Here is a 27,993-nt window from a genome sequence, read left to right on the forward strand (position 1 = left end):
TAGAGCGACTTCTTCCCTCTTCTGTAGTACCGTATTTATCCGAATAGAAGGCGTCTAAATTTAAGACAAGCCCATACCCCTACCCCCAAATCGAGTTTAAGTACAGTTTATACCTATTTTTGCCTGAAAAAGACTCTGAATTTAAGACAATCTCCTGATTTATATCATCAAAGAACTTGAATAAAAACTAGTCTTGGATTCAGGTAAATATGGTACATATGCTGTAGTTTTACTCTATGAGGCGCCGGTCCAGAACATAGCTAGTTCTTGTTCGTTTCCTTTCTAATTTCCTGTCCGATTTGGAATTTCTGTGTTACACAGAGAGTAGCAGGCAAAAGCCACAATCTTGCAATATCTTTATTAGGCCCAACCAAAATTAGACACACTCTTGAGCAAATTTTGGAGCTCTCCAAAACGCTTTATCAGGCTGGCTGTTAAGATAGCCAAAGTGTAGGGGTGGCGTGGCGGGTATTGACCTGACGTGAGCATGATGCAATAGCATCATGACTAAAAGTCTGCAGTTTATAACTCTGCTAAGATGGAGCACAGGAGGTGGCAGCTGCCTCGTGTTGATGATTAGCCTAACTGGATGCTGGGCATGATCCTAGGCTGCATCCTAGGATGAAGTGACAATAGTGGCTGCTCTCACGTTTCGAAAATATGAAGGCCAGCAGTCCCCGTGTTCTGACCTCCCACCACACACACACTAACTGAAGCACATGGGGCCCTTCGAGGCAGAGAACAAAAGTCTGATGAGTCCTGAAAGCTTACTTGCGATTTTGTCGCTTCTGGAAGGATCCCGCCCCGCGCAATAGCTCACCAGTGTGTGATCTGCAATTTTTGTGTTCCGTGAGAGGGGTAAAAGTACCTTGGCTTCCACGGCAGGCAGCAATCCACAGTTCTGAGGGAGAGAGGTGTGTTTGCTGCTGCATGAAGCCCAAAGCACACCTATACTGTTTGCGGCAGCAGGGCAGCTCGGTGGCTATTAAACACTAAACATAAGTGCGATGATAGTATTTTATTTTCCTCAAGATTCTGAATATCACTGCTGGATGGCTAGTTATTAAGGACAATCTGCAGTTTGCTAATGGACCAACTTAGTTTCCCAAGATTTTTAATTTGCTTATTATGAGACTACTGCATCTAGTCATCCAACAAAGGAATTCTGAAACTGGAAAAAAATGATCTATCAAGTGAAGATGGGGCTTGACTTTCAGGGTGTGGAGTTAAATGCCCTCCAACCACTAGATAATATAACCCAATTGAGCCTATTTTAACTCTGCCTAGTGCAGCACTTAAGCGAAACATGGCGCTCTTTATATTAATGAATCTAGAGGTGAATTTTATTTCTGTTTCCTGCCTTGGGAGGAACCTGTGTGCTTTGATTGGTGCTAGAGGCAGAACAAAGTAACTGCTACATTTTATATTTTGCAAAAATGGTATGATCTTCCTATCCAGGAAGCCTAGAAATTAGTGTCTAACACCTTGTGAGGTTAATCTAATTAAAGTCTGTGCAATTCCTCCTGCCCTCAGTTTTAAGACTGTTAGACTGTAGATGTTTGGGCTCCTCTAACATGCCCAGCTTGCCTCCTCTGCACCACTTTTTTCTTTTGTTTTACATCTAGCCTGATGAATTCTGGGGAACTCAAAAGCTTGTTGCTCAAGACTTTGTTATTTTGGGTAGTCCTAATAAGAGATAATACTAGATCATGACCGTTGGATTTTTGCTAACCAACTAATATGGTGACATAACCTTTTCCTTCTTTGTGATATTTTAGTTGATCCTAATAAAAATATTTTCCAAATCAGAGTTTTTCATTTTTGTCTAATAGGCCAACATAGCCACCCATGATTTTTCTTTTTCTATAGCAGCTATAGCTACAGCTTCTATAGTATAAAGCAGCCTGCCTCATCACTGGGAGGAGAAGAGTCCCCTCCCCTTCAGGAAAAATCCAAGGCTGATTGGAGGCAGAAATATATGCTTCTCCATCATTAGTTGACAACACTAAGGAGGAATTAGGCAGGGCGGCGGGGGGGGGGGCAGTGGCACTGCACCAAGGAGGCTAACCTGTATCTGGGCTGTACTACTTCAGATTGCAGGTGGGGGTATTTGATAGCAAACTAGCCTGCCAGGGAGAAAGCTATGTATAGAGGGTTTTTAAAAATTAATTCTCTATCATTTATACCACCTGATAGGTGTATGTCTAGGTGATGTACATGATTTAAAATACACATATAGTACAAAATAAAAACAATTTCACATAATAAAAACAGTTTAAAATTCATTTTAATTAAAATGGAAACTGGTGCATACTGGGGAACTTTTTAAAAGCAATCAGAGATGGAGAAGCTCCTGTTTTGACAGGGAGTGTATTCCAAAGCCCCGGGGGAGCCACAGAGAAGGCCCAGTCCCAAGTCACCACCAAACAAGTCGGCAACAACCGTAACCAGATCTTCCCAGATAATCTTAATAGGTGGCATGGTTCATGATAAAGGAGGCACTCTCTTAAGTATCCTAGACCCAAGCCATTAAGGGCTTTATAGGTAATAACCAGCAATTTATATTTCTCTCAGAAACCTATTGACAGCCAGTGCAATTATTTTCAAACGGGTGTTATATGGGTCCCTTCAGGTTGTCCCAGAGACCAGTCTGGCTGCTGTATTCTGCACCAATTGTAGTTTCTGGACTACATAGAAAGGCAGCCCCACGTAGAGTGCATTACAGTAGTCAAGCCTGGAGGTTACCAGCATATGTACCACTATTTTAAGCATATGTACCAGCATATGTACCACTATTACCTCCAGAAAAGGACATAGCTGAAGTATCAGCCAAAGCTGACAAAAAGCGCTCCTGGCTAGTGTTCCCTCTAACAGGGATTCCCAGATGTTGACTACAACTCCCATAATAGATCTATTAGAAATAGATTTGGGTGTCATCAGCATATCGATAGAACCCTGCACCAAATCTAATAATCTCTCCCAGCTATTTCATGTAGATGTTAAAAAGCACTGGAGTCAGTATGGAGCCTTGTGGAACTCCATACGTTAACTCTTGCTTTGCAGAGCAACAGCCCCCAAGCGACATCATCTGGAATCTACCAGAGAGGTAGGAATGGAACCATTGCAACACAGTGCCATCCAATCCCATCTCTCTCAGGTGACCCAGAAGGATACAATGGCCAATGGTATTGAAAGCTGCTGAGAAATCAGCAGAGTTACATGCCCTCTGTCAATACCCCGTTGGACATCATCCACCAGGCCAACCAAGGCAGTCTCAATCCCATAGCCCACTCAAAAGCTATCTCTGAAATTAGTCTAGATAACCTGTTTCCTCCAAGACTGCCTGGAGTTCTTGGAGCCTCCAAGAGGCCACCACCCACTCAGTCACCTTGCCCAGCCATGGAAGATTGCGGACTGGTCTAACTCCTAAGGAGTTAGCCTTAGGAGTTTAACTAATTGGGAGTTTAACTAATTGGCTAACTCCTAAGGAATTTAACTAATTGGCTAACTCCTAAGGCTCCAATGCAGGTTTCTTCAAGTAAGGTCTAATAATAGCCTCCTTAATAGAAGGAGGCATTCTGTCATCCCTCAAAGAAGCATTTATAATATTTACCAGGCTCTCCCTGATGGAACAGTTACCTGATTAAATAAGCCAAGTTGGGCAAAGGTCAAGAGAACAGGTTGTAGGATGTCCACATCCCCAGGAGTCACAAACTGAAAGTGATCCAATCTGATCCCATAAGAGGAGTCTAATCCCATAATGTTGGACACCTCCATAGTAGACTCTGTAATAACTGAGGAATCCAGTTTGGCCTGAATATGAAAGATTTTATCCACACACACAAATATTATTATTTCTTGTTTACACAGTCAGACAGGTGTTATTGACCTGTTGTTTGTTTTATCCAGACATCGAGTCCTTCCCAAGGACCTGGGATGGCTGAATTTTATTATCAATGTTGTTGCTGTTATTATAGATATCGTCGCAGAATATAGGCTGTTCCCAGTAAAGTTGCTTTTTGTAATTGGCTGATGGTGATTTCTGTAGCCCCTATGGTGTTGAGGTGCTCTTCAAGTTGTTTTGGAATAGCACCTAGAGTGCCAGTTACCACTGGGATTATTTTGGTCTTTTTCTGCCACAGCTTTTCAATTTCAATTTGTAGTTCTTTGTATTTTGTGATTTTTTTCTATTTCTTTTTCTTCTATTCTGCTATCCCCTGGTATTGCTATGTCGATTATTTTAACATTTTTTTTCTTTTTTGTAATTGTAATTTATTTATTTCGGTCATTGACCAGTAAAATACAATACAATACAATAAAAACAGATAAAAACAAAAATAGAAAAACAACAATAGAAAATTCATTACACCATGTGAGTCTGCATTTGACATATTATATAACAGAATTTAGCCACCGTATATACAACATCAGAATTTAGGTTGGTAAGCAAGTAATTTAAATAAAATTCATCTTGATGACCAGGAAAATTATTCAAGAGCGGGACTATTAATTTACATCTTACTTCTCTATAGTGATCACAGTACAACAGGACATAGGAGTGATCACAGTACCACAGGAGCAGCAGCAGCAGTTGACCGGGCTCTTCCTCACTGCCGCCGCTACCGCCGCTTGTTCCCCTCAGGCTGCTGACAGGCCTGGGTTCGTCCCTTGCCTACCTGTCTGCCTCCCTCCACCAATGGCCCAAACAACAGCAGTGGTGGACTCGGTAGCCCTAAACAGCAGCAGTGGTTGACTGGGACCTTCCTTGCTGCTGCCACCATGGTCACTCGTTCCCCTCAGGCTGCTGACAGGCTTGGGCCCATCCCTCGCCCTTCCTTCTTTATCTATTCCCCTCCCTTTCTCTCTCTTTCTTTCTCCTCCACTCACTTTCCCGTCTTTCTGTCTTCTCCCCCTTCTATTTTCTTTCTGTCTTTCTCTCTCTCTGTCCCTTCACGAGTTAACAGATCTTGCTCATCTTGTTTCCTCAACTAATTCACACAGTGGCAGCCTCCTTCTCCTGAAGGGGTTCTTTCCTCCCTCACGAACCATCTCTTCGCAGACCCCTGCCCACTATCCTTTTATATAGATATAGATATAGATATAGATATAGATATAGATATAGATATAGATATAGATACCTCTCCTCTACAATCAAGAACATCTTCCGACCAGTAACAGTTGCATTCCAACTGACCTTAGCCATCACAGGCTCCTCCTTCCTATCTGCATAGGGAATCCCCACTGCCCAGTCAGGTGATTTTGCTCACGAACTCTCACGAGAGCTGCCACACATGGGATTAGCCACGGGTAAGCCTTAAAGAATTAAATATATAGATTGGCTGAACTGCTTTAAAATGAGATGAAAGACTCCTATAAACAATATGAATGAGAGGGAGCATCAAGTGATGTGGAACCAACTAATATGCATGTGGAACCAACTAATGTGCAACTAACCAACCCTAAATAACAGAGTATCACATGTAGTTCCATAACGTTTTTGTTACAGATTACAGAGACAGGTGAGAGCATCTTTATATTAAAATTGGCGTTCTTATTTATTGTCAATAGATATTACAATATTTCTCACCTCCATAAAAATAGGCTGACCTAGTCTATCGTGTGAGCATTAACAAATCCATAAATGTAATATACAATGCATATGGTGACATTTTCTTATTAAATCAATTATATAAACTACTCACCCACACATTCCCAAACATGTGGTGATAGAGTTTCTCACATCAAATGAGTACATTTACGTCCACAAGCCTCTTGACAAACCAGCTATAGAAGTGTGGGAATCTGGTAGCTCATCGCCATATCCAATCCTCAAAGCAATTTTATCCAGCCTTTGGTAAACATATACAATCAAGATGCATTTGAAAGTTTGAAAGTTATAAGGAAAATAAAATTATTCCAACAAGTTTGGAAAACAAATACACAACACTTAAGACAGGACTGCCAACTAATAAGAAAAAGCCAGTCAGGATAGGGTTTGTGTTTTACTTTTGGGCTAGTTGCCAGACATTTTTGTGCTAAGGCCAGAATTTTAGTAATGCTGGGATTTTAGTCAGAGTCAGCAGTGGCAGAGGCAGCTGTGGGGGGTTCCTTTTATATCCATATCTCGGCATAACACCTTCACCTTGCACTACAGGTTCAGCCTGCTCTATCAGCTAGATAAAGTCCTGTCATGTAAAGTAATGGAAATACTATCTCAGTCAAATGTAACCCTGTGTTAAGTTTATCTCTCTGTGGACCAGATGGCTTCAAATTCTAAGCGGAGTGGGGGGGAGGCTGCATATAGCTACAGTCTACTGAAATTCCCAGACATCGGCAGTCATCCCAAATGTGTAATATTCTTGTTAATGCAAGCATAGGATGCCTTGCTCTGTGTTCTGTGTGGAGAGAGTGGTTGCATTTTCACGTCTCACAAAACTGGAGATGAAGGGGCCTCCTGTTTCAATTTCTATACTTCTGAATATGGACAACTGTAGTTTGCCCAAAAATTGACCTGTGGTTTCCCTCCCCAAACCCCAATTTATACCTTCAGTTTGTAGTGAGTTTTGCCATCTGGACCTCCAGCTCTGCGGTGCCAGCATTACGTCTGAACATGGCACCACAATCTAACTCTTTTGCAACCAGAGTTGAGGGAGGAAGCTCCTTCCTCACTCCAGCTGCTATTGGCTGCTGGGGCTGTCCTTCAATCAAGAAAGAAGCCCAAGCAGCCAGTTCTCCTTACTCTCTAGTGTCTTGTTGACTGCAGAGACAGAGCTCTCAGTGACATCTGAATTTGGACAGGAGAGCAGGGGGAGTGGTGAGCAGAACCACGGGTCAATTCTGTTATGTAAAGTAATTAATGTACTATCTCAGCTAAATATAATCTTGTGTTAACTGGACCCACAGTTCCATGTTATGTGAGAATGCAGCCAGATACTTTCTTTGGGGACTGTTATGCTTTACAATTAATTTTTTATTCCAGCCATTTGTTATGGGAACCCATATCTGAGAGTGTTTAATTGAAATGGGCTTAATTAAATTTAAAAATGGGCTGCACCTCAGCCCTTTTAGTCTGCTGTTCCACCTTCCTGCATCATTTTGGACCCTCATGCTACTTCAGGAATTCCAGCTCCTTACAGACAAAGTTCTGGTATCTGGAGACAAAGCCCATAGGCATGGCGGTGAAGTGCAGGAAAGGAGTCTTTTGCAATCAGGGGATAAAGCCTGCTGTAAAGGAGCAGCCTGCACAGGAAATGCTAAGGTGTAGCTATTGCATGTGCTCACAAGGTGTAGCTATTGCATGTGCTCACTCTTTGCGCGCGCGCACGTCACAGAGACGTGAAGTGCACGCTTTTCTCTGTGACATGCGCGTGCGTGCGCAAAGGACTGCTGGGAGTTTTTTCAAGCAACGCCGGGGAAGGGGCAGCAGGGAGGTGTCCTGCCGCCCCAATTACTCTTAGGATTACGGCGCCAGAGCGGGAAAACGGCGGAAGGGGTAAGTAAACCCTCCCGCCGCTCTTAAAGGTACCCCCACCCCAGTGCCGGACCGCAGTTGGCGGTTCCGTGCACACCCCTACAATAGAGGCCTTATGCTCCTATACGCCCTCCATGATAAATATAAATAAAATAAAATAAAAGAGGCTCAGAGAGAAGAAAGCACATTCAATTTGAACATCTTTGTTTATGCTACAATACAGATAATGAGAAAGAATTCACAATGAAACATCCTTTTATATTGCAATGCAGATCAGATCATCAGAAGTCATTATTATTAGTAAAAGTTGTTTTTTTTTTTTGGTAGATAGGCTTAGTATTTACTTTTTAAAAAGAGCTTTCTTGGCCTTTTTTGGGTGAAAATTTTTGAATGACAGCATGAAAATTAATTGTTCTGGCAATGTTTGATTCAATACTTAACCTGGCCAAATCCACAAGCCGTTCCTGAGACATTGTAGACCTTAAATAATTCTTAATCAGCTTGAGTTTGCTAAATGAGTTTGCAGAAGCTACTGTTGCTGGAACTGTAAATATTATTCTTAAGCTAACACAAACATTTGGAAACAATTCACCGAGTCTGTACTCTTTTAACAAGTTCAACAGATCTAATGGCATTAACTGTGCATTTACAAAATTTGCTTTATGTACTGAGGGTAAATGTTGCATTTCTTTTCCAAAATCATCACCGTTAAGGTCAGCAGGATATTGCTCTGATAAAGATAAAGCTTTTTCTCTCCACATCACTTTCAGACATGGTGAGATATTTCCACAAGAAATCTAATTTTTCTGCCAACTGCTTAACAGCACTGAAGCCGACAGTTAATCCTGCCTCAACAGTGTCTACCAAAGCGTAAAACACACACTTTCTGAAGTAGGCCTCTTCTGGCATATCATCTGTGTCATTCATTTCCTCCAAGTTAGCATCAGGTGTGCTGTCATCATGCGGCCTTGCCCTCTTGCGCTGAACTCCACCACATCGACAGGAGAGTTTTATTTCTATATTTAGGTTTGATGCAACCAATTTAGCTTCATTCCACATGCATTTCCAGTTGTTTCAAAGTTTTGTCAGATCTGTGAGGAGAGTTTCTATGTTTGCTACTTCAACATCCAGCCTGGCATCTCTAGCTTGGATGACCTTGTTTCAAATATCTATGCCAGCTAATATTTTGTACCAATTTCTTCCTCTTTTTTGTTGCTACAATCTGCAAACTTGAGAAATCTTTCTTGAATCTCATATTGTGTTTCTTTTAAAAGTACGTATCTCAAAAGAAATGTTATTTGTTCAATATGGGAGGAATCTGGTGTGGCATCTACTATTACGGCGAAGTACTTTGCAGATTGCCTCTCCAGCAAAATGTGTTGTTTTACAAGATCCGAGCCTTCTGCAATAAATTCATTTTGTGAGTCAGGGGACAGATACTGAACTTGAAGCCGCTCACTCCTTTTTTGTGATTCCTCTACAGTTAGCACATGTTCCCGAAGGATGGGGTCCCACCTGGAGAGCAGGTCAGTGAGTCCTAAAAAGTGTCCATTGTTTGAATCACCAATTTGATGGGATGAACCAGTAAATGCCAGACCACCTTAAGTTTCTATGTAGCATAAAATTATTGGCTTATCAGAATGTACAATATGTGATGCCTGATCTTTTGAATAGGCTTAGCCAAGCTGGCAGTCATAGTTATCATTAGGCCACAAAAGTTCTATAGATAACCTATGAACTGTTGCAATAGCGTGTAATATAGGTTACAGTTAATACTTTGGCTCCCAGGCCCCCTTTTGGACCCTGGGTACGATGTACTCCTATCATAGGCCCTGGAAATAAGCACTCTGTGGGTTTTGAAATCATGCTGCACATGGTAATAAAGTTTCATAATGTATGCACAATGACTCACAAGAATATTACAGTTAAGGAGAAGGTAGAGGGGGAAGTTGAATACACAACTAGCCCCACAGTGAAAGAGCAGTGTTGCAACATCAGTGCCTATAGGAAACCACCATTTTGAAAGCAGAAGCCATGTTCTCTGATGTCACAATAATATATGTTGATATCTGGAAGTATCTGAAACCCTCAACGTGGAATTTCATACCAAGATCTTAGTATGGGGAAGTTTGAAGAGTCCAAAAACAAAGCACTCTCTCTCTCTCACTCACTCATCACACACCCCAGTAATACATGTATGCACAATATACATGCATAGTCAGAAATTATTAACCTTTCAGAAAACAATAAAGTAAGCAAATGTTGTGTGATATGATGCACAATATCATCATCATCATCATCATTATTACATTTATATCCCATTCTTCCTCCAAGGAGCCCAGAGCGGTATACTACATACTTAAGTTTCTCCTCACAACAACCCTGTAAAGTAGGTTAGGCTGAGAGAGAAGTGACTGGCCCAGAGTCACCCAGCAAGTCTCATGGCTGGATGGGGATTTGAACTCGGGTCTCCCCGGTCCTAGTCCAGCACTCTAACCACTACACCACGCTGGCTCTATCATAAAGCTTGTATATCATTGTATATCATATCATAAAGTTTGTATATCATGTTTGAAATTCTTCCAAACATATCTTAACGTGCTTTCTCCCCCTTGTGAGCATTCTATTCTATCACCACTTATCAGCATTCTATTCAAAATATATTCCTCCCAAACTACTTTTCATTCCATTTTATTTTGTTTCAGAATTTTCCAAGAAGTAATATACCTTCATAGATTTCAAGGGGAGCACCTGTTTCAAAGTTCTGCTCAGAACAAGACCTTAGCCATTTATGTTGGTTGATCTAAGTCTCTAAAAATGTATGAACTTACCAAGCACGTCACTTGTTCTGTGTATGCGCATACATGCAGGATCGGCATCCCCATATGGGCAACTCCCAATAGATCTGAATGTGATGACGGCAACAAAATTACTAACAAAGCAAAACTTAAAATCATGTTCTCTTTAAAAAAAAATTGTGGAATTCTCCAGAACAATCCAATATTTTGATTTTATTCCTCCCCATGAGCCCCAGATACTTCATTTAAATGGTGCTAGTATGGATGTGCGCGAAGCAAGGTTCGTGCCCTGGTTCAGTGCCAAACTGGTTTGGACGAGATCCAAAACGGATCGGCGCCACAGGGAGGATGAAGGAGAGGGCGAGTGGGATCTTTAAGACAAAGGAGAGCAAGTCCTTACTTGCTCTCTGCCACCCCATACAGTTTCCTGCTGCAGCAGTGCTTGTCCCAAGTACCCACGCACATGGCATCTGTGTGGGTGCTCTTTGTGTGGTCAGTGACTCCATGTGTGTGCTGGCAACATGTGGTGGTACTTGGTACAAGTGCCACCACAGCAGGAAGCTGTATGTGGTGGCGGCAAGCAGGTAAGGACCTACTCTCCTTTTTGTTAAAGATCCCACTCACCTTCCCCCTCCCTATGGTGCCTAACCAGTACACGGTTTGGTTCGTGCACATCTCTAGGTGCTAGCCACTGAAAGGGCCTCTTTGCTAGATGAAAGCCAAATTTGCTAGTACAATAGCTGGTCTTTAAATCCAGTGTCTCCAGTACCAAGAAATACAGCATGAAAGAGAAACCAACCTAAGCTGCTGAGGGACAGAACTCAGTGAACTTCTAAAAATTAGAATGATAGCAGTTAACGTGGCAAATTGGGAAGGCTCAACAAAGCACAAAATCACACAACCAGTCTGGGGTGAGAATCTCTTCTGTATTTAAAAATCATGAATGCGAGTTAGAATTCCCACATAAGCACACATAACTAAGGCTGCAATCTTATGAACAATTTGAGGAGTGTGTGTGTGTTTTCTTGTCTGCTACCATAAATAAACAGAACTGAACTGAACCCATAAGTAAGCCCAACTGAACATAGGAGGAGCAAACATACAGTAGGATTGTGCTGTGCCTTCCACAAAGCAGTATCCAACTGTACCAGAATGCAATAAATGTACCTCATAGAAAACAGATATGAATTTGGCCTCCAGAAACACTCTCTCAATCCATCATGTTTAATGGTAGGATGAGAAATTATCCAGATCCTACCAGATGCACAAATACATTTTATACAAGAGTTGTGGGTGGCAGGGAAAAGAAGCAGCCAAAGAGGTTAAATTCAGAAGAGAGCCATCAGAAAATAAGGAGCATGCCATGCTGTGGCGGGAGATATTTTTCACTGTGTGTTTTAGGACATGAACCATTAAAAAAAAACTCTGTGGAAAGAGAAAAAACACACATTCCCGCAGGCCTTCAATTGAGCAAGTTCCACTCACAGTGTTACTTTACTTCATCCTGTGATCTTGCCACATAGGGGCACATTATACACTTTTAACACCCAACAACCTCTCACTCGGACAGACATAAAGATCATTTCCCCCCTTAATTTTTCCTTTCTCTCATTTCATTAAGGTTCATGGGCACCCCACTCCTGTGAATTATTCAATGTGCGTTCAGATTCTGAGCCAATCTGTAAATGTGTTTGTCATAATCATGTCAGAGGAGAGCTGGTCTTGTGGTGAGCAAGCATGATTTGTCCCCTTAGCTAAGCAGGGTCTACCCTGATTGCATATGAAAGGGAGAGTAGAAGTATGAGCACTGTAAGATATTCCCTTTAGGGGATGGAGCCACTCTGAGTAGAGCAGAAGGTTCCAAATTCCCTCCCTGGCTTCTCCAAGATAGGGCTGAGAGAGATTCCTGCCTACAACCTTGGAGAAGCCACTGCCAGTCTGTGATAAACCAAGGGTCTGACTCAGTATATGGCAGCTTCCTGTGTTCCTATGTCATCCTTTGGGACTTTATGCTGGAATCAGTATCAATGCCCTATTATGGGAATTTGTGGACACAGCAAATTTTACAACTGGTTTGGTACTATATACTAATAGTTATATATCTATTCTGTACTTCTAATTAAAGCAGTACGAATTGCTACTACATTTGAACTTTGTTGGGACTGTATCCCTAAGAGATTGTCAGCTCTTAGGGATACAGAACCAGGGGTGTAGCTATAATTTATCATATGGGTTCCAAGAACCCGGGCCACCCAGCTCCACCCCTATTTTATTCATTTCCTCCCTCACTCCGAGGGGCTTTTGGGGAGAGGGATGAACATGAGCCTCTTCTCCCCTAGCTATACCCCTGTACAGAATATTGTCGTTACCTGTGTATTAGGGCTTTGCTGTTTCTGTGCAGCTGTCATAATTCAATTGGTAATAGGGCAGCTATGCACATATTCTAAAGCATGCTCCATTTCTCATACAAGATAGAAAATGTTTGCCTAACAAGCACCTATATCTGCTGGACACCTTGGCTCTGAGCAGTGCTTAGTCATTTAAGCTTGGGCTTGCTGGCATACAGCTCCACAAACTGTTTCGTGTCAGCAGTAGATGAGTGCGAGTAAGACTAGGCTGTCTTTAGGCCCCTTTCAGCCCTATTATGCCCTGAACATGATGCATGTGTTATGGTTTATCACAATTGCAGGGCAGGCTGAAGATGAGAGTACTGCTTAGCATATACACAAGTTTGGTCTTACTGCTGAACCAACCATTGCCAGCTCTCCATGCTTCCATAAGCTTCCAGCTTTGGACTTCTCAAAACTGAAACCTAGCATGTTTTCTTTTAAACAAAACAAAACAAAACAAATAAATAAATAAAACCCCCACAAATGAATAACCAGTTCTCACTGAGCACAGCTGATTCTGGGTTATCTGTTGCTTGCCAAAAGGCTACGGATTTCCAGGCCCTATTTATTTATTATTGGCACTTATATACGACTTTTCAGGCAGACCTCCCAAAGTGCTTTACATAAAAGCTTCAATCAAAAACCATACATCAAGCCACGTGTTTAGATCTTCACATGCTGAGCCCTTTCAGCTTTGTCACTTCTTTCTTCTCTCCTCCCCTCAGAGCAAGGTGGTCCCTAGGTAGCTCTGTGGTGGGAGTTGAGAAGGGAGGCATGAGGCATCACCTCAGCTAGAACATGAGAGCTGAATGGTTGGTTCAGGACTTTCAAAATGCTTAGTGTTTTAGTCAGTTTCCATTTCCTAGCTTGGACTCATAGCCTGCATCAGACAACAGCCATGAGGCTCTGTTACTGTTGATCCATCCTTGTTATGCTCTTGATGTTTGGCATGTTTTTCTGGGCAGACTGATGGTGGGGGGTTAAAATTAATTTCTATACTGAATGCTTTGGATGGCCTCTCTATGGACATTCTCTCTTTTGCTGTATTCAGCTTTATTTATTTAAAATATTAATACCTCACCCCTGCAGTGCACTACTGCTTGGGAAGGTTTACATTAATAAAACAGATACAATATAGGATAAAAATAATGTTAAAAAGTTAAAAGACCAGGTTAAAACCACTATTAAAACAAGTTTTAAACCTGAAATTTACAGTTAACCTTAACAGTGAATGGTAAAAAAAAATTAACGCTAAAAAACCCTACTAAATAAAAACAGAGGATCTTTAAAAGCCTCTCTAAAAAGATGTCTCTTCAGTTGTTTCTTTAAAACACTAAGAGAGGGAACATGGCAAAGCTCTTCTGGGAGGGCATTCCAAAGCTGAAGGGTCACAACCGAAAAGGCCCTGTCTTTAGATGCAGCAATTCTTTGCTGCACGTATTGCATCCACAGGTTCACATCCAGTGGAACTGTTGAGATGGTAAGAAGACTTACACTGACCCTTTCTGCCCTGGCTTTGGAACCATCAGTTAGCTGCTGTGAGGCCTTGAATGAGTTTTTTTGTGAACAAAATCTCTCATATTTGAGCCAACCTGGATACCACTGATTATGTCGAATCTTTTGTGGGGGCATCCATTAACTCCTCATATGTGGTTATATTGGATCAGTTTCAGTTTGTGACTCCTGAAGACATGAACAAGCTGCTTGGAGTGGTGCATCCTACCACTTGTTCTCTTAACCCTTGTCCAACATGGCTTATACGTTATAGTAAGGAGATTATTGGAGAGGGTCTGGTCTGGCTTCTCTGAGAGAAGGTCCTTGTCTTAAGGAGGCAATTATTAGACCTCTTTTAAAGAAGCCTATATTAGGATCCCTCAGAGTTAGGCAGTTATAGGCCCGTCTCCAACCTCCCATGGTTGGCCAAGGTGATTGAGAGGGTGGTGGCCTCTTAGCTCCAGGAGGTCTTAGATGAAACAGATTATCGAGACCCATTTCAAACTGGCTTTTGAGCAGGTTATAAGGTGCCTTGGTGGGCTTGATGGATGATCAATTAGGAGTTGACAGAGTGAGTGTGACTGTTAGTCCTTTTGGATCTCTCAGGAGCTTCCAATACCATTGCCCATGTTATCCTTCTGGACCGTCTCAGGGGGATGGGTGTAGGAGGCACTGTTTTACAGTGGTTCTGCTCATATCTCTCAGGCAGATTTCAGAGGGTGTTGCTTGGAGACCACTGTTCTAAAGCAAGAGCTTTTATATGATGTTCCTCAGGGCTCTGTTTTGTTTCCAGTGCTTTTTAACATCTACATGAAACCATTGGGAGAGATCATCAGATTTGGTACAGGGTGCTATCAGTACACTGATGACACCCAAATCTATTTTCCATGTCAGCTGCATTAGGTAATGGCATAACTTCCCTAAATGGCTGCATGGAGACTGTAATGGGCTGGATGAGGGATAAGTAACTGCTGAATCCAAGATGGAGGTGCTCACTGTAGTAAGCCACAATTCAGGAGATAGATCTACCTGTTCTAGTTGGGGTTACACTCCGCAGAAGAGGTTAACAGTTTGTGAGTACTTTTGGACCCTTCTCTCTTTCTGATATCTCAGGTGGATATGGTGGCCAGGAGTGCTTATCAGCTTTGCCGATATGCTAGCTGCACCCTTTCCTGGAAGAGTGTGATCTTTAAGACAGTAGTGCAACATGCTGGTAACCTACTGCAATGCACTCTATGTGCAACTGGCTTTGTACGTAGTCTGGAAACTGCAATTGGTGCAGAATGCTGCCACTAGGTTGGTCTCCAGGTTGTCCCGAAGAAATTATATCACTCTTGTTTTGAAAGAACTACACTGGTTGCCAATGCGTTTCTGGGCAAAATACAAAGTGCTAGTTATTACTTCTAAAGCCTTTAACAGCTTGGGCCCAAGGTATTTAAGAGAATGCCTTCTTCATTCTGAACACTGCCGCCTATTAAAATAATCAGGGGAGGTTTATCTGAAGGTGCCACCGGCTCGTCTGGGGGCAGCTCAAAAGCAAGCCTTCTCAGTAGTTGCCCCAGGGCTGTGGAACACACTTCTTGCTGAGATTAGAGCTACTCCATCCTTGATAGTTTTTAGAAAATAACTGAGGACACATCTCTCTAGCCAATCTTTTTAGTTCAAGTTTTAGTTTTTAGTTGGATTTTATTGATTGTGAAACCACCTGGAGACTTTGGTAGTAGATGCTATATAAATATGTTAAATAAATAAATATATTTCCCACCAGTCATATCCCTGTTAATGGTGGGGTCAAGAACAGGGCCTGAGATGCCGAGCGGAGGGCCCTGTCAGGTTCATATGGGCAAATGTGGTCTGACAGTGTCTTGGTCCCAAGCAGTGTAGGGCTTTAAAGGTAAAGACCAGCAGCTTGAGTCTAGTCCGGAAGCGATAACCAGTGAAGCTGCCACAGGATAGATGTAATACTCACAAAGCTACTTGTGCCCACCAGCATCCTAGGAGCAGCAATCTAGACCAGCTGAAGCTTCTGAACCAACTTCAGCGGCAGCCCCATGTAGAGCACATTTCAGTAGTCCAATCTGGATGTCACCAAAGCATGAGTGACTGAGGTCAGGCCCGACTTCTCCAAGTAAGATCACAGCTGGCATACCAGCCATAGCTGGTAAAAAGCACTTCTGCACACTGCCTTCACCTGTGCCTCCAATGACAGTGTTGGGTACAGAAGCATCCCCAAAGTGCTGACTTTGTTGGACTTCAGCTTTGATATAAAGATGGGCCTACCCTGGATTGTTCCACCTGATATTGTATTCTAGACCTTTTTAGGTGCATTGTCCTGCAACACCACACTCCTAAAGTCATGAACAAAAAGGTGCAAAGTTGTAGTACTGGATTTATTTTCATAATAAACCAATTAAAATACAAAAGGCAAAAAGAGTTCCACAATTTAAAAATTTGTCTTTAAATACAAATTCACTCTGTAATATATGAATACATATAACATTAGAGCTTTTAACATAATGATCTTATTTGTATCTATAAAATATTGCTCTATGCAAACAATTTTTTAATGAAAACAATCTTTGAGAAATTAAATTACATATTTACAATAGAAAAAGTACTGTTATCAAAATATTTTAATCTCGAAATACTTGCATAAGTCTTATATACTTCTTTTTTTCACTCCCTAACAAAATAATGGGAAACATAAAGCCATTTTTAAAACAACTTCATTGTTAAAGTGGTTTGAAAATAGTTGTCCTTGTAGCAATAAATTCTATTTTATTGCACAGATATATCCAAAATATCCTCATTATGAAAATAGAAAAATATTTAGTCAATACAGGTAGAAATATTAAATATCTTGATAGGGAAGGTGCATTTATTTTTCCTTTTTTTGCACTGCTAATAATCTTTGGTGCAAAATGCAACAGGAACAGGTATAGTGAGACTGACCACTTGTTTATAATTAATATAAAAAAAGAAAACATTTTAGTCCACTTGCATGAAAGATCTTTGGAATTTGCTAAAAGAATCACATACATGGAAAGAAAAACACTTTTGTGGAAATTAACTATTGCTTTGAAACACTTATTATAGCAGTTATATTATTATGCAAGATAAACAAATAATGCATGAAGTGTAAGATTTAGAATTTTTGAAGAGTGATCTAAAAAAGATAAGCAGCATGTTCCTTCATGCTTGCATTTGAAAATAGTCTTAATATATCATTTAGCAAATAACAGAAAATTGAGATCAGTTCTATAGTATTACTTCTTAATAATTCCTTTCACAAATTAAAATAGCTTTGTAATGCCTGCTTTTGAATCAAATTATATATACACAAAACTGAAGAAGTCCCATCACATTATAGAAAACCACTATCCACAGAGTTCACTGATTTACTCAAATGGGATTGGCTCCAACTGTTCACTTTCTTGTTTAATATGCACCGTTGATGGAAATCCATTTGAACTGGATACCATCACCACAAAAGGCTGAGGTTGGAAACTTTGCTCGGTGTGTTTGGTATCTTCCACGATGCTATCCTCTGCCTCTGGTTTTATCAGCCCTTGTATAACAGTTGGTTTAGTCTCTGGTGCCTTAATGACTGAAGTAATCACCGTGTTGGATGGTTGAGCAACCATCTGTGAACTACTGGGTGAAAAAGTTACCACAGGGGTAGCAGTGCTGAAGGATGGAGAAGAAGCCATGTTGACTGTTCCATTGCAAATTGTCTGCACGTTGCTGGTGAGAACCTGGTGAACCTGAGCAGGGCTGAAGACAATGGACGAAGGAGGCGAGACTGGCTTTGGAGACTGCAGCAGGACATTCTCCTTAAGCACAGCCATGGGCTGTGAACTTGGGATGGCTTGTAGAATAAACTTTTGGGATGTTGATGCAGATGTTGGATCTGCACTGGCTATGACTGTTGTTAAAGGCACTGTCTGGAGTGTTACAGTATGCAGCTGCTGGTTCCCAGGCGAGACAACTACTGGAACTTGGCCTGGGGCTGGGATGGTCCTATTAGGAGAGGGAAACAGAATTAGGATTTGCTCCCTAGGCAAGTTACTTCCCTACTGTGCCATTAGGTGGCCCAAGTGTTTCTAACATACACGTATATACAATTTTCAAAGATAATCTGGCATGTTATTTTGTATTTATACCTTCAAGATCAATCTCTGGGGCCAATCAGTATGTAATCTGAATTCTGACCATTATACAAAACCAAAATGATTCTTCAACACAATCACCAGAATTTCGATACTAAGTTCTCTTTCTGGAATATCCCGTACACAAGACAGATTCGCATTCTGCACTCCCATCATGCATACTAACTTTTGTAGCTGCAATGTGGTGGGGGAAAATGAAATTAGGTTATTTGAAGAGATCCAAAACATGATGGATTCCTTAACCAACAATTTTTAGATCAAGTTTGCTAATTAGCTTGTCTATCAAGCACTGACTGCAAAACCTCTAGTTAGTGTGAACACAGGTTGAGATTGCCAAATCCGGGGGTGGGGGGCATAGGGTGCTTCTGAAATTATCCATAATAGCAAAGATTCACAAACATTAATTGCTTTGATTACTGCAAACATCACGAAGATTAAAACTGCTTAAAATTAGTGCTAATTTTAACAGTGCGTGTGAAGTGTTCAGTTAACAATTCATTATTGCTATTCTGACTGAACACACATCTCTTTCATGCAAGTTTAAAAAAAAATAGCATCACAAGGCTGCAAAAGACCAAGGATCTAGTCTATTTATATTTTCTACCTTAAGACATGACTTCTTACACACTGAACTTGATCCCACAACACATCAACTTTGCTATTCTCCTCTCCCCATGATCATACTACCTCATCCTAACTGAACTACATCTATATTTATTATTATTTATTTATATACTGCCCTTCCAAAATGGCTCAGGGCGGGTTACAAATTAAAACAAACCACTAAAACAATAAAGAGCTAAAACAAATTAAAAACAATATAACAATTAACAATTTAAAAACATTTTAAAACAACAATTAAACAATTACAGTGATTAAAAGCCCCAAAATTGGGTTAAACCATTAAAACAAATTTTAAAACCCTGGAAAGCCAGGCCAAACAAATACGTTTTAAGGGCTCTCCTGAAGGCTAACAGAGAATTCAAATTGTGGATTTCCGCAGGGAGCACATACCACAGCCCTGGAGCAGCTATAGAGAAGGCCCGCCTCCGAGTCGCCATCAGACGAGCTGGTGGTAACTGGAGACGAACCTCCTCAGATGACTTTAATGTGCAGTGGGGATCACGCAGAAGAAGGCGCTCTCTAAGGTAACTCAGGCCTAAGCCGTTCAGGGCTTTAAAGGTAATAACCAGCACTTTGTATTTTGCCCGGAAACATATTGCAGCCAGTGCAGTTGTTTCAAAATAGGCGTAATATGGTCTCTCCGGGTTACCCCAGAGACCAATCTGGCTGCTGCATTCTGAACTAATTGAAGTTTCCGAACTACGTACAAAGGCGGCCCCATGTAGAGTGCATTGCAATAGTCAAGCCGGGAGGTTACCAGCTGGTGCACCACTGTTTTGAGGTCATCCTCCTCAAGGAATGGGCACAGCTGTCGAATCAGCCGGAGCTGATAGAAAGCACTCCTGGCCATGACCTCCACCTGAGAAACCAGGGTGAGGCCTGGGTCCAGGAGTACTCCCAAGCTGCGCACCTGCTCCTTCTGGGGGAGTGTAACCCCATCCAGCACAGGAAGATCTAACTCACTCCTCAGATTCTGAGCCCTCACAATGAGCACCTCCATCTTGCTTGGATTCAGCTTCAATTTGTTATCCCTCATCCAGCCCATTACTGCCTGTAGGCAGGCATTTAGAGAATGAGAGCCATTTCCTGAAGATGAAAGGGAGAAGTAGATTTGGGTGTCATCGCATACTGATAACACCCAGCACCAAATCTCCTGATGTCCTCACCCAGCAGTTTCATGTAGATATTGAAAAGCATTAGTGACAGAATGGAGCCCTGAGGGACTCCATATAACAGCTCCTGCTTTGAGGAGCGACTGTCACCAAGCTCCACCATCTGGGATCTACCCGAGAGATAGGAACAGAACCACTGCAGAGCAGTGCCCGCTATTCCCAACTCCCCCAGGCGACCCAGAAGGATACCATGGTCGATGGTATCGAACGCCGCCGAGAGATCCAAGACGACCAACAGAGTCACACTCCCTCTGTCGATTCCCCGGTAAAGATCATCCATCAGGCCGACCAAGGCTCTCAAACCCATAGCTCGTTCTTAAGCCAGTTTGAAATGGGTCTAGATAATTAGTTTCCTCCAAAACTGCCTGGAGCTGGTTAGCCACCACCCTCTTGATTACCTTGTCATTAAGATTAATATGTCCTTAACATTTTAAATCACTTGAAACATGTGCACATTCATAAGTGAAATCCTTTCTATGAAAACATGAAATTTTATAAAACAGCTTGACTATACACTGTCAAGTTACAGCTTGACACACTGTAGTCAAGTTACCCTATTAGCAGAAACACCCAATATGGCAGAAATACAAAAATTGTAGTGATTTGTAAGCAAGACACTATCAGTTTTCAGTGTTGGTGCTTTGTTTGAAACCAGGCCTAGAGATTAAGAATACTGGAGAAAAGTGGTCAGCAATGTATATTTAAGACATCAAAATCTATTATATTATTCCCCTTCAATTAAGCTATGTCCTAATACCATTCCAACTAATAGTTTCACCATTCCTATATTTACATATCAATTTACAATCTTCAAAAGATGCAGTTTGTGATTGGCTGTGTCCCCAGCCCACACGAGGCATAATAGCACACTGATCAAAGAATCCCTTTGCACATATAAGGATAGTACCCTTGTCAGGTGTGTGGTCAGCTGCGTTTAGTGGCCTCTCTACTGCCATGGACACGGTTCGGAATGTCTTAGGGACTTTCCGAAAAACTTTCCATTTTTGTATATTAAATGCTCAGTACAGTAGTTATTTCCAGCAAAATTTTCTGATGTATTTCATCAAGGTACTACTCCTGTCATGTATTGATAAATCCCAGGTGCTGGGGAGCCATGGTACCGAGTAAAGTAACCATGGTGCCTTGACTAGGATATTCAGAGGCAGAGTTTTTTTAAAAATAAAATCTTTATTTGTCCCAGACAGCCCTGCTTCTGTTCTGCTACTTGTAAAGTGGAGAAAGAGACATCCATTTATTCCCCACCCCGCCGCCACAGTATCCATCACTAAATCAGGTAATTTTGTCAAGGGTCCATTGTCTGGCTCCTAGATCCAAATGCAAATGGTCAAGGCCTGACTCCTGTTGCAGGGATACAGCCTTTCCCAAGCACTCAAAACTACAACATAATATAGTTAATAGGAAAATGTATGCAACTTGGTTCTACCTTTGCTATGACGAGGACATAAACTGATCACTATGCTATTCATAAGTCAAAAAATTGGTACTGTTTTCCTAAAATTCAGGCACAAACCACAAAAAACAATTAGTGCAAGTAATGCACATCTATTTTCTACAGAAGGATGCCTTTAAACAAAACTAAGTTGTCTAGACTTAAATAATGAAGTACAATAAAAAAATTTCCTATGCTTTGAAGTGGGTTTCATCTTGTGCATGTGTTGTGGTATTGAAAATTATTTCCCAGGAAAAACAAAGCTTGTGTTTCAGAGCTAGAAATCTGAAATGCTATTGCTTCTTTCCATGAATGATTTGCCCTTCTCTGGCCTCCCTGAAATGCTCCAAGTAAGACTTGAAGATTTCTTCAGATTCATCTGCTAAGTGAAAACAGTCGGGTTTCTACTAGTAACAGTCTAGTAATTGCTACTAGAACCAGAAAACAATGACTCCCAATTTGCCATACTCAATGACATAGCATGCAGCTAGAGGAGGAGTAAAGGTAAAGTTTTGCTGTCGTTGATTCCTGGCGACTTCAGAGCCCTGTGGTTTTCTTTGGTAGAATACAGGAGGGGTTTACCATTGCCATCTCCCGTGCAGTATGAGATGATGCCTTTCAGCATCTTCCTATATTGCTGCTGCCCAATATAGGTGTTTCCCATAGTCTGGGAAACATACCAGTGGGGATTCAAACTGACCTCTTGCTCCCAAGGCAAGTTACTTCCCTGCTGGACCATTAGGTGGCTATAGTAATTACTTACAAATACAGATGTCAGGCAACTCCTCCTGTTAGGCCATGACTTACTAGGAGGCTCAGGCAATAATAATGTGCTGATTATGTGAGAGCCAAGTAGATAGTACTTGACTGCACTCCAGAATTTCCACTTGTTATTTATAAGATATGCATGCTGCCTTTCCACAAATATGGAAGTGCACGATGAAACAGATCAACACCCAACACATAGCAGTTAGGAAAAGTACCAGGAAAAGGTTACACAGCAGACACAGATACAAAATACAGGCAAAGAAGATGGTCCACAAGCCAATCCCCAGACTCTACATAAATAAACCAACTGCTGAGCTCCCAAAGAAAACGTTTTCCACAATTTGGGCGCCACAACTGAAAAAGCCAAGTTTTGGGCTTTCAGCAAGTGCACTTCCCATAGCTAAAGCACCCCCAACACAGCCTCCTGAGCTGAATCTTAGAACCCTTGAAGGTTTGTATGGGAGAATGAGGGTCACTTGGGACTCCTATAAGAGGGGCAACTTCCATCCACAAACAAAGATGTGTTCTATTGGGCTGGGAAATGTTACAAGTGGCTAGACAGGATGTTGACATATCACTCCTTCACACACTGTGTAGGCTCTAGAAATTAGCACCATAGTCTTGAAATCCTTTGGAATGGGACATGCCCTTCATGCTATTAGAAGTAGAAAGAGAGGGTTACACATAGAAAGCTGCCTTGTATCATTAGTCCATCAAGCCCAGTATTGTTACTCTGACTGGCAGCCACTCTCGAGGGTCCCAGGCAGAGGTCTTCTCCAGTTTTTCTACTCAAAGATCCTATTTAACTTTAAATGCCAGGGACGGGGGAGCCCCTTCTTGGAGGAAGTCATTTCAGGCAGTGGGTTATTGGGGCACCAGCAAGCAGCCCTCTCTGCCTCTGGAGCAGCTCTTTGGTCTGCCTCTTGCAAGCTTTGTAATGAGCGCCTCTGCTCACACTCCTCACAAAGCTTGCAAGCAGAAGGAGAACTGAAGCAGCAGTGGGCCACCTTTCCTCCTCCTCACTCCCCCTTGCTAATTTCAAAGCTTGCAAGGGTCAGTTGTGAAAGGCAGCTGGCTCCCACCAGCGTCACGGGGAAGGGTACATTTGGTGCCTCACCTTGGGCATCGCAATACCTGAATCATCCCTGCTGGGGATTAAATTTGGGATCTTAGGCATACAAAACTCATGCTCTACTGCTGAGCTATGGCTTTTGCCCATGTTGAACTTCTGGGTTTGAAGATCAGTTCAGTAACCAACTCGCTATTGTCCTTGGAGAAATCAGTATCACTTGACTTCAGTTTGCTGTCCAAGAATAACAGAAGATGAGTACTATGAATGACCAAAACGGGGGTGGGGTGGGTGGGTGGGTGTTGTCCTCTGGAGCATTTCCACTAATCTTTTTGCTGCATCTCAGATCAGTTGTACCAATTTTGCATTAATATGCAAATCAAATCACAGTATGCAGATGGCAGACGAATTGGTAATGGGTGCAATCAAAAAATTTTCAGGGTCCTGTGCATGTCTGCATTGGCTCCAATATACACTGTAGCAGTCCCACTTAAGCAAATGAAACACAGAGCACCCCCTCCACTTTCTGCCATTTCAAAATAGCAGAAAGGCACTCTTGTGAGACCTCAAGTCCTATGCCATCTTATTTATTTATTATTCATTATTTCTCTGTGTAAACCGCCCTGAGCCATTTTTTGGAAGGGCAATAGAGAAACTGAATTTATTATTAATAATAATAATAATAATAATAATAATAATAATAATAATAATAATAATAATAAAGATGATGATGATGATTTTGATAGTGAAGGTATATTGTTATTGGAGCTGCTGTTGGAGCTGCTGGCACTTGAGGGGCCAAGGAGCAGGAACAGCAGCAAGTGGCAGCCTCAGCTCCCTGGAGAGGAGTGGGCTAAAACAAATCTCTATGAACAGGGGCAGAGAAGAATGAGAGTGCTAGGCAAACTTCCCTTCTTCCACACTAGGTCTTTTTTCCCTAGCCCCTTCAGAATATTTCCTGATCAACAGATCAGACATTAAAAAGGTGCTAGTAACAACCACAGCCCCAAATACTTCTGCTCATAGCCTAGACCTGTTTCAACTTTCTTACCTTATGTTTTGAACAGAAGGATTCACCGTTTCATCCTGCATATTGTTGGTTACAGCTGTGTGTCCTTCTGGGATGGATTGCATTGGCTGCATTAAATGAACAGTCCGATAAAGCTGGGTTGGATGTATTGGCTGAGTAGATTGCATCGTCCTCAACATATCTGATGTTACATTAGGTAGTTGCTGTTGTACAGTCTCCATAGTCTGCTTAAGTTTGGTTGTCTTGGAATTGACTGGTATCTTTAAAAGAGCAGTAGATCCTCCTCTTGGCCCTGTGTTTGATGATGTTTTGGACTTGCCCACTTGGTTTCTATTGGCCATAGGTGTTGAGAGTAAAGACGAATCAGGGGAGTCTGTACTTGAACTTGGATCGTCATCATCTATGTAGACGAGATCTTTTGGCATTTCCTTAAACTGGTACACCAAACGTTGCCCTTCTACTTTGGCCAGAATGCCCCTTTGGTAATAATATCTGTTCAAAGCAGGAAAATGCACCAAAAGGTTACACAAAGGAATATATAAAGAAGAAGAAAAACCTGCCTAAAGATTTTAAATAACTAGTTTAACATTTAGGGGACTAAATGTTAAACCAACATATCACTTATAACAATCAACAAAATCAATTTAATGCTACCTTTACATTATTGTTGAGCCTATAATATTATAGTAGCTTTTCTTTAATAGTCTACTCTTTATATTATGAAAAGTATATGTGCAGCCAATGGCATACTGCTAAAAATGCTAGCTGCTATCTATACCATGAGCAGAAGATTGCAAGTCATGGCCATGACAGTCAGAACATCCATCCACACATACAGTATATCCAGTACTATATTACAAATCTTTCCCCTTATCTCCCCCTGCCCCACAATGGGAAGTAAAGTGGCTGGTTCAGAAAAAATACTTCTTGACCAGCCTAACCACATATGGTGTGGATGAGTGCAGCACACCAGGAGGGCACACATCCTTCACTCCTCCCAGTGTGCCAGGGTGCATTTTCCTAATCACGTGGGGGTTTGCCTGAATGGCTCCTCTACAGACACTATAAATACTAATTGTTAGCGTATGGACAATTCCTCCAACCCCATGATTACGGAAATGTATCCTGGTGGGTGGGAGGAAAATGGTGTACATTTTACATCATCATTGTTCAATTGGCCAGAGAAGTATTGCCTGAATGAAATCAAAGAGATTTGGAAGGAATTAACAACTGGATTACATTTCCAGATATCAATGATTTCTGGGACTAGACAGTAATCTGTTACAGTGGTTGGAGACTGTGCTACGAGTATCTGCCCAAGCACTACATCGCTTTCATTATTGTTTTCATGACAGATTTAATTTGGACATCTTCAATATACTTTTTTAAAAAAGCCCACTATTGAAGTGTAATAGTCCACTATTGAAGTGCAGGCTATGTATTTTATTGGATATTAAAAACTTCGATCACAACTGTTACTTCCACTCCATTGGAAGGACAGGTGAACACCAACTGCCTGGCTAAAATACTAGAATGTTCTAAAATTGCACTGTGCAACAGACCCCAGTGGTGTTGCTGCATGAACGCCACAAAGAAGAAATTAAAATATCTTTTGAGGAACTAGGCTTTTAGGAAAGAGAATTCAAAGCAAATGTTAAACATTGGATATAAATAAGCATTTACAAATTTTTGATGAAAGAGTATAGATTGTTAAAGGAATTATCCTTGAATCCTGAAAAAGTATTTAAAAAATTATCAAAAACAAACAAGTATGAAGAAAAGAGATAGTAGACTGGTTAAAAGTAATTGAGCAAAAAAGTAAATTAAGAATGGGAAATCAAAGAGTTAAGGAAAAGAAACTAACAAGTAGACTTTGAGATGTCTCTAGGGGGGTCTTAATGAAGGACCACCTGCAATGATGCAGGTAATTTGTAACTGATCAAGAAATGGCATGTTCTATCTGCAATGGAAATCATTTATAAAGTGATTTGTACCACTTTGCATGAAATAACAGATCTAAACTTTTGAAAGTGAAAAGAATGATTTCTAAAGCACTATCATAAACATGTGATGTTTTTAACTGGTTTGGAACTTTTCTGAATAATAATAATGGGGGAAGATATGGGAACAAACATTTCTGATCAATAATGGTCTAAACATATTTACAAATGGTTAGTTATGAACTTTGTTACATAAATTTTGAAATTATATCTGCTTGCCTTCTTGAAAGCTATTTGAGGGGCTTCATTTGCAATGGTAGAAGACTTTCAGCCAATACAGGCAGTCCTCGTTATTCGCTCACCTATAAGCGCTAATACAGACGCCACAAATAACAAAACCTTACCCCTACGGGAATCTAAGGGTTAGGTTCCTAACAAGCTAAAGCGGGGCTGGGGAATAGCAAGGGCAGCAGAAGTAATTAGAGAAAATCACAGTACCTTATTCTTCAGGTGTCCAGCTCTCCAGCAATGCCCCCCAAACAGTTGAATTTGGGCAAAAGCTCCTCCTCCTCCTTTTTTTTTTTTTTTTTAAACAGAAGAGCTACAAAATGGCTCTCTGCTGTAAAATGGTGGCTGGAAAGGTCACCGGAAGTCATTTTTGGGTTATTTCTGGCCATTCAAAACCGTGGATAAGGTGAATTTTGCCTATTTTTCTACCCACAGATAAAGAAACTGGATCTCTAAGACCCAACTGTGGATATGCAAATCTGTGATCTGCGAGCCCAAGGATAACAAGGGCCACCTGTAGTCATTTAGCACTGAGAATATTTTTGTTATTCTCTCGAGTTAACATACCTGAGAGCTCTGCCCATCGTTTCATAATTCATATCAGGTTTGTTTTTGTGCTTTCCCCACAACCGGGACACAGCCTTGGAATCTACTAGCTTAAAAATGCCCTTCTCTCTCTGAGTCCATTTAATGTACTTAGGACATGTAGCTTTGTCCTGAAGCAGTGCTAGTAAGAATTCCCAAAGATAAATCGTGTTTCCTGAAATAAATAATAAAAAGCTTTTCAGAAATAAAGCACATGCAACTCTATAGTAAAACATACTTTTAAAGAAAGGTGGAATGAATGGATGAATGAATGAATGAATGAATGAATGAAGGCTCCAACTTTATGTTGACTGTTAAAACAGTTATAAAACAAAAACTCAAAGCCAACTTTTTCTTCTGACTCCAACTAGGAAGATGTCATACATGTTATCTATTGATTTTTACTTTCAGGAGATATCAACCAGGAGGCAGAGGAGTTTCACAAAGAATATAGAATGAAGCAGACATCAGGCAATGTAATGGTACCATATCTCTTCTTGGCCCTACGGCTGCAGACATACATTTTACAATGCAGTGCTTAGACATCCTGTTGTAATATCTCCCATTTGCCTTTCACCTTCCTTAAGTTTAAAAAAAAAAAAAGGGTGTGACCTCCAAATATCCAACTGACTTGCACAGGTTTACCTAGTTAGTTCTAGTAAGGCTAAGATAGGATTTAAACACACGGACTTCCAGTGCCAAACTAACACACTAACCATATTGGACTAAGCATATACATGTATGC

General features: G+C 41.2%; 1 protein-coding gene and 1 long non-coding RNA gene across 8 annotated transcripts in view; one reads left to right on the top strand and one right to left on the bottom strand.

Annotated features, from left to right (window-relative positions):
• The first annotated feature begins 112 nt into the window (after positions 1-112).
• Positions 113-27,959, top strand: LOC128349986 (uncharacterized). Its single transcript, XR_008319103.1, has 3 exons — positions 113-203; positions 8,955-8,997; positions 27,660-27,959. It is a non-coding gene; the product is annotated as an uncharacterized LOC128349986 (long non-coding RNA).
• Positions 16,530-27,993, bottom strand: part of ELF1 (E74 like ETS transcription factor 1) — a 98,714-nt gene continuing 87,250 nt past the window's right edge. For all 7 annotated transcript variants that reach the window (XM_053307407.1, XM_053307411.1, XM_053307412.1 and 4 more), the window contains 3 exons: positions 27,231-27,423; positions 24,457-24,927; positions 16,530-18,173 (listed from right to left, as the gene is read on the bottom strand). In XM_053307407.1, the coding sequence (XP_053163382.1) occupies positions 17,552-18,173; positions 24,457-24,927; positions 27,231-27,423 (1,286 nt within the window). In that variant the 3' untranslated portion in view covers positions 16,530-17,551. The remainder of the gene's footprint in view (positions 18,174-24,456; positions 24,928-27,230; positions 27,424-27,993) is intronic.

The sequence above is a fragment of the Hemicordylus capensis genome, chromosome 3 (assembly GCF_027244095.1).
Source record: "Hemicordylus capensis ecotype Gifberg chromosome 3, rHemCap1.1.pri, whole genome shotgun sequence".
Lineage (NCBI taxonomy): Eukaryota > Metazoa > Chordata > Lepidosauria > Squamata > Cordylidae > Hemicordylus > Hemicordylus capensis.